The following is a 13,539-nucleotide window of genomic DNA, read 5'->3' as shown; positions in this document are numbered from 1 at the left end:
GAGGCCATCTGGCCAAAATGAAATCACTTTGTTTAAGAAACTAGTTTGAAATGATTTAAGCTTTGTGACATGGTGCTCATTAAGGGATGGACATGCTCAGGAACAATACTCAGGAAGGCTGTGGTGTTTAAATCATGCTCACATGGAAGCCAAAGAGTGCCAAGAAAACATTCCCCACATCGTTACACCATCACCAGCATCATGAACAGTTGATACAAGGTGAGATGGATGCTTTTATGTTGTTAATCATGTATTCAGAAAGCTAGGCAGGCAAGTGCTTGGTCCCAGAGGGCTGGCAGATTTGGAATTGCAGCAACGACAATAAGGAGGGGGGAAAGCAAGACCGGGGTGAGTGGATTAAATATAATATTAAATTACTAAACACTGCTAGTTTAATCTTAACTGTGGGAGAAAGAAGCCTGAATAACACAACTTCTGCTACCATCAAATTCATTCTTTTGTTTACTTTGAAATTTGGCATTAACTTGGCTAGCTGTGCATTAAGTCTCCATGTTTCTGTTTGTTCATTTGTTTTTGTGATGTCAGATTTTTTGTGTAACGTGGTGATCACTGCTGGTTGGAAGGACCACCACTGAATTTTTATCTTTGGCCCCAACAGACTGTAGAAACACCATTGCACATTTTTGGCCAGAGAACTGCAGCTTACTGGAAGTTTTCTCTTCATTGGCTCATTCTCTGTAAACCCTGGAGACTGTTGTGCGGGGAAATTCCCAGTAGATCAGCAGGTTCTGAAATACTCAGATCAGCCCATCTGGCACCAACAAACATGCTACTTTCAGTAGAAATGCTGATAACTGAACTACTGTAGTTTAAAAATGTATGCATACTTGGACTTTTATGCATATTTTATGTGTATACTTTTGAACATCTCTCCTTTATTACAACACTCCATAAACACTTTGGCAAGCCAAGAGCAGGCTGAGCACAATCCCATTTTTCCTCTAGGTGGCATAAAGACCCAAAAGAAAGTTACAAGTGTTTGCCATCTTTCCTTTTATGGTAAAGACATGATGAGACACGGCTTCTTTTTTAATGGTTTTGCACATTTTACATTAACTTTTGTCAAATATGTAGTAACTTGATGGGAAACATGTAAACGACGTGTCTTAAATTTTAAGCTAACTTCCTCAGTTTGTACAAATTTGACATGTCAAGAATAAACTGCTTAGAATTTACCAAAGATGGTGCTACTTTTAACCTCAAAAAGACAAATTTTTGGCTACGAGTTGAGAATTCATTTCATACAAATGTCTAATAGGTTTAAAAAATGTGGGGCAGTGACATTAATGAGCACATAAGCTCAAAGGTTAACTTCACTGTGTGATCATAATATTCTGCAGACACTCATTTATTAGTTTTCAATTTCATACCTTGGTAGCAGATGAGAGAGGGTGGCCAGGTTTTGCATTTGGCCTCACTGTGAAACAGTGACAATAATCGAAAGGCTCACTATGAGTCAGTAAACACAAGAGCTTGAATGGTTGTAGCTGGAGGTATATAAATAAAATGAAGCAATTCCAGTTTCCCTATTTTGGTTAGGAAGCTTTTCTGTGACCTTCAGTCAAGTTTACGAAGCCTCGGAAGGTGCCTTGATAATGAGCGCTTGTGCTTGCGTTTGGTCTTTGAAATGTTTTATCTGAAGAAGAAAGAAGAATGGTGGATTGATTTCTGTATACTGGCATCAATGGCAAAGAGAGGACCTTGTATATTCTACTGCAGCTAAAAAGCTCTTTGACTCCAACTGGTACTGGATCACATGACCAGCGTTTAGTGAGGGAAAACTGTTTCCATTACTGCAAGGTCAGCTACAGAATGACAATTAGTCATTTGTTTGATTTTGTTACCAAATTAGCAAGCTGAAAATGTACCACCATTACATGTGCAACCAGTGGTATGTGTTATGCCAGGCATGTTCAAATCAAACCTAGAAATCACACAAAAAGCCTTCACACACACATAGCCACAATTTGGTTTTGAAACAGAGGGCAAGGTGAGAACACAACAGACATAGTGAGAGAGCTTTCTCGTGGTCATTCTAACATTTGCTGAGTGCACCACTACAACTGTCAACCATCAATTGATGACCTTGGGACTCTCTTTAATGAAGCTGTCCACCAACACAGCCAGCAAGCTGGTTATTTATAGAAGTGAAGGTACTGAAAGAGAAAAAAAAGGGGGGGGGGAAAGAAAGTGGGGCAGCTGGACGCACGCAAAACATCTACAACAAACACACCATGATCTTACTAACAAATGGGGACTTTCCATCATTCAGTGAAAGGTGAGGGGGTTTTGAGATGAAGTCATCCTCTTTCCTTTTGTTCTCAGTTCCCCTCATACATATTTAGCCTTATCATCCTTCTCATGTTTATTAGATTAAGTCAGCTTTTAGGGCTCAAAGAGAATTAATACTCTTTGTCAGAATATTTGGCCACCGCCAGTCTGAGGACCAAGCAAATAAAGGACTATAGATGGTAGATTATAGCAGCATGACAGGTTGTGATGTTGCCTTTAATACCTTTAATTTTGCTTTTGTCATTTTTTTTATTACCACTTTTTACAGTCTGGTGTTGTTTTCATGCTCGTGATGATTAAATTGTCTGCAGCACAGCAGGTTAAGCAGCAGGGGGTCCAGACTTTCCCGTCTCTACTTCACCGCCTGCAGAAAACATCCAGTTTATCTGCAACATCTTACCAAATTAAACGTTCCCCTCTAAAGCTGAAAGTTATGAGTGCAGGTGCAGACTGCCTAAATAGCCAGAAATCACATGGGAAACTCAGCATACAGTAAGAGAGGAAAATAAAAGGGGAAGTTGATAAAATAACTCGATTTTTAATGCAAATTTCTTTTTTTCTCTCTTTTTCTTTTTTGCCGTTGGTGAACTGATGCGGAATAATGTTTTTCATAAATGTTTTGTGTCATCTATAAGTGCTTGTTCTGTTGTCCTTTTCCGCTGCATGTGGTGTGTGGTAACCAAGTGTCAGAAAGGTTGTATGCTGTTTGTTGTATGACATTTACCAATGCCTATAATTAAAAGTGCTCTGTGAGCGGTCGGAGAGAGCTCAGACAAAAATATGTAAGTGAAATTGAAGACGACAGATATAGGCATGATTATTATTGCTTTAGGTTTCAAAAAAAATGAATCTCTGACACGTCAGTTTCTGTGAAAGGCCTTTAAGAACAATAGAATTGCTCAAAATAATTGTGTAAAAAAATAGCACAGTTTGCAGCTCGACTGGTGTCGCTGCTTTGCAAATTGTATCCTGAGATGAAACACGGTGGAATTTTGGGGCTGTTAGTTTCCCTCTCAGTTATTAATACTGTAGATGCAGATGATTATGCAGTCCTAGGTAGGACAACAATGGGTTTTACTGATTATTTACGCCTCCCTCTTTTTATAGTATGCCACCCAACAGATGTCTGCGTGACCAACAGCAACACAGAACAGAGCACCAAAACCACTTCCTTTTCTTAATATAGCCTAAATGGAGAAGTAAGAATAAGTCAGAAAGACGAGTGTGCCATTGATTTAGATTACTGTCAAATCTCCCTGCAGCTTTCCACATCATTCACATCTCTTCACCTGCAGCATACTGAATACGTGATTATAGTATTCACACAGAGCCGTAGTCTTCTTGGAACTATATCAAGATCATCATCAATGTAAGTCGCAAACTTTATCTTTAAATGTGCAGCTTAATTATAAATCGAGTGCAGATCTCAGTTAGAAGAAGCTCTTGGTAGATTGCATAGCAGCAAGCTTCCCGTCTACGTGGACCTTGGACACATATATGGACTGTTTGAGGGTTTGATAGCTGTTTAATGGTGGGAGCATAAAAGGAAAATTGTGTTTTCGCAAATATAAATTGACACTGAAATACAGAAAATAATTTTTTTTTAAATATGTAAACATGTAATTAATAATTTTCCAAAGATTCACAAATTCACACACTCTTTTTGAGTACTTAAGAGTATCCAACCCTATAGTTTAAAAAAAATGTACTCATTACCTAATGAACAGTTTTCAAAAAAGTGATTTTTTCAGCATTAGTTTTCAACGAAGCAGAATGGGATGTCGTATTTGATTAAATCAAATCTAAAGTGTTAGTTTTCATCTTGAAGTGTTAGTCAGTGTTAATGGTGCGTACCACTAGTCCAAATAAGATGGTGTATATTAAACAGGATTATGCACACTTTTTTAAAAAATTGTCCAACTCCACAGATGTAAGGATGAAGTGATGAAGTTTGAGTTTAATATAGTTCAAAACTATGAATTTGTAGTTGATTTATGAAAGCTGTATTTACATAGATCACTACAAAACTCATTATAGGTGTTGGGGTAAGGCTGGGATGGTCAGGGTGCCTGACAAAAGTATACAACAACGATCCCTTCCATTTTAATACAGCTCACTAATACGCTATGCAATTGATTGGGACCCACACTTTGGAATTAAAAAAAAAATCTCCTGTAGACTCACAATGACACTGTCACTGACTTCTATGAAATGCAAAAAAAACCAAGAGGTAATTATTAGCAATAATTGTTATTATTAGTGTGCTTTTGTACCTTTAATTTATTTTTTTGTTTGTTTGTTTTTTTTTTTTTGGGGGGGGGGGGTATTTTTGGAAATCAAAGACACTGAGAAATTACAGAAACTTTAATACCGCAGCTGATAGCTAAAAGAGAAGTACTCTGATTGCCGTTGTTCAAATTTAAAATAGTTAGCATCAACATTTACATAAAGAGCCATAAAGAGCCATAAAGAGCCATAAAGAGCCATAAAGCCAATAAAGCCGATGAAGATGGGAGAAATTATTCTATATGGTCCTGAACAGCTTGAGAAACAACAATGCTCTGTGATTCGTTTTTAAAGCTGTCATATACACTAGGATGTATTAGAGGAATAAAAACTGTAATAATTACGTCTAAAATGTTCTGGAGTTGATGTATAGAATATTAGAAAATGCAAAGGACAGCACAAGTCCCTTGTAATTGTACTAGTCTCTTCCCTGTTCCTGTTCTGACATTACTGCAATAGATGAATTTTAAACCATGTTGCTTTGCCATGTCTTCACAGATACAAACATGAACGGCCTGCTCATCCTGGGTGTATTGCTGTTTGCAGGGCAAAGTGATGCTAACGAAAAGATTCAACCTAATGGACCTAATGGCGATCAATCCACGTATAATTTATCAACAGCAACCTCCCCTGGTTCCATAAGCACGGCTGAAAGTGTATCTCAGCCTGCCATCAGCTCTGCCTCCACTACCAGCATCACCACCACCACCACCACCACCACTGTGAAGACACCAACAACCACCCATAGTGTTTTTCAAAAATTCAAAGCTGAATGCCGTGATCTGTACATACTGTCTGGCGTACTGTTATTAATCTGCGTTCTTTTTATGATATTGACACTGATACTGCTGTGCAAGGTGTGCAAGTTGAAGAGACGTCTGAGAACCGATGGCGAACCTGTCAGCAACAACGAGTACTGGATGGGGACTGAGAATAAGGCCAAAAGCAAGCCTGACTCTGAGAGAGCAGCCAAAGAGACCACCATGTTAATGGCTGAGCTAACTCCAGCACAAGGGGAGACAAATAACGGCACCATCAAGGAAGACGGTGAGAAGGTAAAGGAGGATGAGAAAACACCAGAGGAGAAGGCGGTGGGAGATGCAGCCAACAGTGAGGAGGCTTCAGCTACACCTGTAACTGCAGCTGAAGATTCACCCTCCCCCAACCCACAGGCGGCCACCGAAGCCCAGCCCAGCCAAGCTGTAGAAGCAGCCTCCTCTGGGGGGAAAGAGGAAGGTGATGCAGAAAAGAAATAGAAGATTCCTATCTCATTCCTAAGATTCCCACCACTTCTTAATACTCTGGTTTTATGGATCTTACACTGTGTGTTTCATACCATGAGTAGCTCATGAAATAATTCCCCCTATTTGTGTTCTTATACAGCATACATCACTCTTCTTATATAAGAAGCTAAATATATGAACATTTTGTTTTCTTTGCCAAAGGATGTGATGTGGAGTTTTGTGTATAGCTGCCCTTATTTCACTTTGGCTTTAAATCCTTTAACTGTATTTTTTTTCTCCAGACAGATTTCAATTTGATAATCAACCAGCTGTGTGTATTCTAAGCTTGTCAACCATTTCTTACTGGGAAAACAACAGAGTGATGTTGCTTCCAATTCTTGTGTGTGAAAATTAAAATATTTTAACATTAGAATAAGCTTTTTGTTTCTTTCCCCCCAGCTCACCTTGTGTGTTTGTGTTTTCCCTCTCTTACTCTAATTTGACAATCACGCAACCAGCACAACAGAGATCCATCATTCAGAGTCATCACTGGCCCTTCAGCTGTGTAACGAGCTGGCATTCCTCTGTGTGTGTGTGTGTGTGTGTGTGTGTGTGTGTGTGTGTGTGTGTGTGTGTGTGTGTGTGTGTGTGTGTGTGTGTGTGTGTGTGTGTGTGTGTGTGTGTAAGCGGTCTGCTTGATTAGCAAGCAGAGAATGTGCGTCCTCCAGGCAGTGCCACTCAACTCTAAAAGAATGCTCTCTTTCACCTCAGCCAGAGCTGACAAAAGACATACATAGAAGCACAGACACACACACACACACGCAGAAAACTTTTCCAAAAAACCAATACGGGGTTGTTTCCGCTGTCATGTGCAGAACTTTGTTTATCCACTTGCAGGTGACGTCATGATGAATGTGCACCTTTCTTTAACAGTTCTGAATAGTTTGTTCTCCGCTGAGCTGGGTAGTGCATTTATACCACTGGCACTGAATGCAAAAGTAGAAGAGATAAAAAGTAAAAGAGAGAAATAAAAGCATGGCTCTAGGTGATTTGCATGTACATAGATGAAATAATGAGTAAATAATTTCAGCAACTCTTTACTGTTTGTATGGTGCAGCAGTTATACAAAGTCAAATTTGGGTTATTGGGTGTTCTTTTTTTTTCTTTCCTGCTACTGCTGCAGTATTTGGCAACACTGCATGAGCTGAAAGCAGTTTTATAGCACGCTAAGGGTGGTGGTAGACAGAGGTGGAGTGATCGTGAAGCTTCTTGTAAGGGCCAGTTATAGGATACATGTATCTTAACCTCATCTCAGCAAGCTGCTAAACCCAGAAAAGAAAGTACAGAAAAGAAAAGGTGGGGAGGAAGTAACAAGCACTTTGCTGAAATGTGTTTTCGGTTAAGGTGACCACTGAGCTGAGACAATAGTTTTAAAAAAGAAGATTTCGATTAACTGCAGCCAGGGTTCTGCAGTCAGAAATGTGAGCTGTCTTTGTGCAAAAATCATTTTTGTCAAATTTGTCGCACTTGAAAAGTTGAAACACTGATTAACTGTCTCTTTGGACCAAGTCTAATTTTGTGGTAGCAATACAGCAATGCAGTGCAGAACGGAGAGTTGCCTGTATTGCTGATGACAGGTAGGAAGCTGCTGCAGAGGGAGAGTGCTCTGCAATAAATCATGGTGCTCTTTTGTGGCAGCCTCCAACATTTACGAGGAAAATAAGACCCAATTGAAGCACATCATTACATTTGCAAAAGGAGGCTTTAAGAGGGGGTGTAGATTATGTGAGATAACTGATAACAGTCGATCCTATTTAAATACAAACAGGGCTGAAATCCGAGCACAGCAGCAGCTGTCGTTTTTAAAATACAGAGGGAAATCTTGAGAGCTGCCAGGTTTGGAAGGGACCAAGTGGTTTCCTTTGTAGTCCTTTTTATGCAGAGATCCCTTCATTATCCGCTACATTTCTCCTTACCTCCATCCTAATGCACCCCCTCAACCCCCACCTTACCCACTCACTAGCACCCCAGCCCTCCCCTTTCACTTCCACTGCACTGAGTAAATCCAGAGCTTGCAGTGTGTGATCACGCCAACCCCAAAAGATCCATAAGAGCCGGTAGTAAACTCTCAGCTTTTCAAGGAGCAGCCAAGGACCAAACTGCAAAGAAGTGGAGGCGGCCTGACAAAAATAAATACAAAAAACAATGGTCGAGTAGGCAGAGGTCAATTCTATGAGCGGAAAAGGGTGAAAAAAAAACACCTTCAGCAGAACACCAGCTGGTCCTGGGATCAAAAGCAGAAAAGGACAGGGGAAAGAGGGGGCTGGACAGCGAGAAGGAGCAGAGAAAAGTGAGTGGAATGATAAAATGAGAAGGTGAGTTCTGAACAAATTGAATCACTCTTTTTACTCACACGTTCTGCCACACCCTCGGCTCAAAGATACTGCAGTTTCAACAGCAAGCAGCTCGCGACTGTGTCTTTGCCTGCCTTTGGACCGGCTGATGCATGAGCTCTCTGTGGAGTCATTAATAAAAACCCATCTACTGAGCTAGTTCTCCTCCTCTGAGAGCATGGGAGTGACTTTACTGACAAGCGCTGATGACTGAACACGCAAACTGATGCCAGGGAAAATGACAGCAGGGATTTCTCATCCTTTTGTGATGGATGATTTTCTTCAATAGATTAGAAATATCCTCCTTGAGTTCAGATCAAGCGCTTATCAGTTCTACAAAAGGACACAATTAAGCACTTTCCTAATGTTGCATATAAAGGATACTGCTACAGAATCTCTAAAGACATGGCTGCATAATTGGGGGAGTCAGTTTGGTATGTGACGTTAATGTGTGTACCTGCAAACAATGTAGTGATGCACAGGAAACATTAAGCTACCTGTGCACATGTGTGAGAGATGTGTGTATGTTTGTGGAGAGAAAGTGAGAAAGAACGAGCCTGTATAGTTTGCAATGCTTCTCCTGCAGGCAGCAAATGTTTGTGTCCTTTGTTCACTATTTTCACATCCTGCAGGCCTCGCTTTCAGTGTGCCTTCTGAAAATGATGCTGTGTACAAATAACACTGGTTTGCTGTCTTTCTTGTAGGTGGAAGCTTTTTCTTCTGGAGCTCGTGCTCGTGTTATGGCTTGGGTTGCGAGTTCTGGCTGTGTGTCCCTCCATGTGCTCCTGCAGTCGCAGCCACAGGGAGATAGACTGCTCCTCGAGGGGTCTAAGAAGTCTGCCCAACAACTTACAGTACAACCTGCGCTCCCTTAACCTGTCCCACAACCGATTCCACAGCCTGGATGACCAACTTACCGCTTACACCCATCTGCGCGTTCTTGATTTGTCTCACAATCGGCTGAGCCGACTGCCCGCAAACCTACCTCGTTCCCTCTGGCGGATCTATGCCTCCTCCAACCGCATTCAGTTGTTGGACAAGAATGACACGGTTTACCAGTGGAACCTGCAGCTGCTTGATCTCTCCGACAACAAAATGGAGAGAGCCACCTTTATCAACAACACGCTGACCAGTTTGTGCACGCTCAACCTCAGCCACAATCACTTCTGGACTTTGCCCACCAACCTACCCGTACGCCTGGAGATTATTGACCTGTCCCACAACTGGCTAGTAAAAGTACTTCCCGGATCTTTAGATCGGCTCCCCAGACTAACTTACTTCTACCTACATGCTAACCGCTTCTCTGCAATGCCTTTTGGAGTCTTGGACAAAATGACATCGCTCAAAGTCATTGCTTTGGGAAACAATCCTTGGGCTTGCCACCTTTACGCCGACATCAGCTACTTGCTCTCCTGGACTCAGCGTACCCCCGCACGTGTCCTGGGCTGCCCGTGCCACACCCAGCCCGTCTGTGGAGGGGTGCGCCCTGGCAGGACAGGAGGGTGGCATTATGCCTCCTACAACTTACCCCCATTGGCTGCCAGCGCCAAGGATCTGACCTCTATGACCCCTAAAGCTAGTGTCACCGGCTGGTGGTATCTGTCTGTTTCTACTTCGCTGAACACTCCTGTTGCCCCCAGAGAGACATGGGACACAAAACACCACACTTTCACAGCCACACCCAGCATCAGCATGGCCACCCTGAAGCACAAAACCACAGGCACACACCTAACTGTTGATCACATGTCTGCAAGTGTTAGCTCTGATTCTCTTCATGTCTCTGCAACAAAGGAAACCTCAACCACAGACACAAGTCTCCTTACAGAAATGGACGATGAAGATAACACAACATCTGCCACAGATCAATTTTTTACCACAGATAGTCTGTCCATCCAAACAAAGAAGACAACCACCCTTCGCACCAGAAGTGTGAGGAGGCAGAATCCATCCTTTCCAGGTGGTATCCCTAACAGTAGCCCTGCTCTTGTTTCCTGTTCCTGGGATTCATTCCTTCATAGCTCAGCGCTCCTGTCTCTCATTCTGATTCAAGTCCATTGAAAGACGAATGAAAAGGCCCAACACCGGTTTATAGCACAAACAAGTAGAACAGACACAAAACTGACTACTGCTGCTGCACTGCAAACCTTGCATACATATATTACCAGCTTTACAGCTTTAATTTCAATGACAGGCTTGAGCTGAGTGTAGAGATTTTAGAATTACATGTGCAAAAACAAACAACTTTTCTAACATTTTTACAAGCCCTGCTTTGAATGTCTTTTTAAGATTGTAATGAATCTAGCAGAGCACATGATGGCACTATACATCCAGGTACCAGTCTGTTATGTAACTGAGTGCCTGGTGCTTCATGGGCAGCAATCTATTTCCAGGCTGTCCAAGGTGCACTTCAGTACACACTAATGTCCCCAATTTAGAGTTTTAAATGTTTTATTTTTTAACTTTTTTTATTATTTCCCTATTTGTTTCCCCAGTTTCACTCTAGATGTGTATTTTTGCTTTGACTTTGTGCAACATTTCATCCTGTTAACTGTTTCCGCTCTCACTGTAGCTGTCCTTGATGTCTGGCCTGCTCGTTTCATACAGGGGTCAGGATGTGTGATCGAAATGTTGGGGACACGCACATAACAGGAGAGAACAGAGACTCTTTGGAGCAGAGGGCAGACAAATGGACATTGTTGCATCACTACGGTTTAACAAAGTCCAAATGCTGGGCGCTGCTTCTGCATTTTGATCACATCTCAGACTTAAGTGTCCTTCATGATTCAGTGACGCTCATGAAAATTATCTGCATGCTGACTGAACATCGCAGGAATGCTAACTTACTTGTGTCTTGCTGCAGAGCATTAAAGCACAGACACTTTCATGATATTCAAATCTCGACTGCATTAAACGCCAATGATGTAGCAGCCTGCAGGTTGTTTTTTTTTGTTTTTTGTTTTTTTTACAATTTTAGTAACGCTTTTGCATCTAGACCTTAGGGCTGCCAACAGAGGGAGAAAAGCACCACACAAATCTGCTTTTGATAAACTGGAGAAGAACTAATGTCAGGAATTAGTTTATTGCTGGGTGCTGCTTCAAAGTGTTTTCTGTAATGTTAAATAAAATGTTGGCTATTTACACCTTCTGATAATTGTTTTCATTTCACCACTCACCACCTCCTCTTCTTTTCTTTGCTTTATCCTACCCTGGAAGACAGTTGTTCTAATTTAAAGTGTTCAGTGATTAAGTGTTAGGGGGAGAGGCCAAACAAACGGCAAATTAATGCTGAGCTTAATCTCGGCTTGTTTCTACACACTTGCTCCATAATAGGCAAATGAAGGAAGTGAGCGGCCACGCTGCATCTCCAGTGGCTGGATTTGATTCTCATGTTTTTAAGTGTACTTGCCTTGTCTCACAGTTAATCACGAATCAGAACACACACACACAGTGTTTTCTGCTGGGTACTGTCCAAACGCGTTTCTTCCTTTACTTGGAAAAGGGGGTGAACTAAAAAAGAAAATACATCGTAGAACAGACACTATCCCTGAGGTTCAGGTGATTCATATGACCTTTATCAATAGGTGCAAGACAAGTGAGGACAATCTCACATATGGGAACATCTGGGTCAGACAAAGAAGAGCTCCTCTCTGGTGGTGAGTGGCAAACGAAGGCGCGAGCCTCGTGAACAGGTGACAATATGGTGTTGTGTTTCCACCAGCACAGTCAATGATAAACACCTGATGCAATGAGAGGCCAAGAACCTGAATAGCTTACCTTCTAAAAACAAGGTGAAGTAAAGGCAAATAGTCTGTATTCTCTTGTATACATCCTTTTTTAATGTCACAGAAAAATCCACATACAATACTGAGAAGAGATATTTGATGTGGCTCAGCCAAAACTAGCCTATATAACACTATGTAATGCAGTTTATGTTACTGTTTGTTAAGTTTTATGCCACAAAGATTAAAAATGTTATATTGTTAGTTTCAAAGTAAGAGTTTGTGACCAGTAATAACATTTACAAATGTCATCATCCTGGTCCCCAAAAATTTTTGTGGCATAAGCAATCGGGGAATAAAATGCTTTTTTGTAAAAAATTAAAAAAAAAAAAAAAAAAAAAAAAAGATACATTTTATGCATACATGTATTGATTGTCACATAAACCTATTTTTGGAGGCTTCACACATTTGAATTGATGACTTCAGCCATATATATATATATATATATATATATATATATATATATATATAAGAGCTCAGAAATAAATTATTGTATTTACCGCTTAAAACCAAATATAGAAGGAAGCTGGTGGTTTGTGGGCTGATTATCAGAGAGCATGATTCGAGGTTCAGAAAGAGCTCTCGTTCTTGTCTTCAGTTTATTTTCACTTGTGCCCGTGTGAAATATTAACTCATCTTACACTGCAGCCCTGCTTTATAAAGCTGGAACACAAAAATCCATAGTGTGGATGTAGTGTGAGCTGAATTTTTGATTTTGAGTTTATATGTCTTCTTTTTTTTCTTTTTTTTTAATCTTTCTGGCTCCCTTTAGCTGTGGGACTTTAAAACATCCCTTCCAGGTACTTTAGCTGCCAGTGTGCTGGCCTGCTCTAGCCAATTATTTTCTCTGTAGACTTCACAAAGTAATGTCAGATTTCTCCTCTGCCTTCTCCTAATAACTGACAAGGTGTAGAAGGCTAGCATCATTTACTGCTGCCCTGCCTCCCCTCTTCATCTCACCACCCAGGCTTGTTTTGAGTGAGCTCGCTTCATTCTTTCAGCCACACTCGGAGACTTCACTCCACAGCGTGCTTTATTGTACTGCCCTCTTGTGTTCCCATACAATTAGTTTATATCAGCTTTATATGTATATGAATGGGTTCAGACAGGGCCTCACAGAAAGGCTTTAGAAATACATCACGTAGCAAGCAGTCACTGTGAGTGCACAAAAACAGTTTTGACTTCATTTGTCTTTGTTGCTGGAAAACTCTATTTTCTTGTGTTATAGAAAGTTACAAAGCCAACATAGCTAACAGTTTCTTTTATTTAGCTTGTTACTAAACCACCTTTTTCTGAGATTCAAGGAGAAAAAATCTCAGAGAAAGCAGCTGGACCTTTTAGCTGTTCCCAGTCCAGACTGAAAAATGAATACAGTCTGTGCTTTAAGTAAGTGAGGTCACACAGGCACGGAGTAGGTGGTGGTGATTTCTTGCTGTTTATTTGATTTTTAGACACACTGCTTATAGAAAAGAAACACACACACAAGCACACACGCACATAAAAAAGGAAACTTGCAATCAACAGAACTATCATTATGCATCAGGT

The 13,539-nt window shown here is 41.0% G+C and overlaps 2 protein-coding genes across 2 annotated transcripts; both read left to right on the top strand.

The window, feature by feature from the left end:
• The first annotated feature begins 2,895 nt into the window (after positions 1–2,895).
• On the top strand, positions 2,896–6,258 carry LOC146509558 (uncharacterized). Its single transcript, XM_085174197.1, has 2 exons — positions 2,896–3,682; positions 5,098–6,258. The coding sequence occupies exon 2, from the start codon at positions 5,106–5,108 to the stop codon at positions 5,853–5,855; it is 750 nt and encodes a 249-aa protein (XP_085030323.1). The 5' UTR covers positions 2,896–3,682; positions 5,098–5,105; the 3' UTR covers positions 5,856–6,258.
• Positions 6,259–6,358: 100 nt separating this feature from the next.
• LOC146509557 (oligodendrocyte-myelin glycoprotein-like) lies at positions 6,359–12,175 on the top strand. Its single transcript, XM_085174195.1, has 2 exons — positions 6,359–8,197; positions 8,920–12,175. Exons 1-2 carry the CDS (start codon positions 8,190–8,192, stop codon positions 10,271–10,273), a joined length of 1,362 nt encoding a protein of 453 aa, XP_085030321.1. The 5' UTR covers positions 6,359–8,189; the 3' UTR covers positions 10,274–12,175.
• The last annotated feature ends 1,364 nt before the right edge of the window (positions 12,176–13,539 follow it).

This window comes from Neolamprologus multifasciatus, chromosome 10 (assembly GCF_963576455.1).
Source record: "Neolamprologus multifasciatus chromosome 10, fNeoMul1.2, whole genome shotgun sequence".
Lineage (NCBI taxonomy): Eukaryota > Metazoa > Chordata > Actinopteri > Cichliformes > Cichlidae > Neolamprologus > Neolamprologus multifasciatus.
The sequence above is the reverse complement of the archived record's forward strand: the minus strand, read 5'-3'. Positions and strand labels throughout refer to the sequence as shown.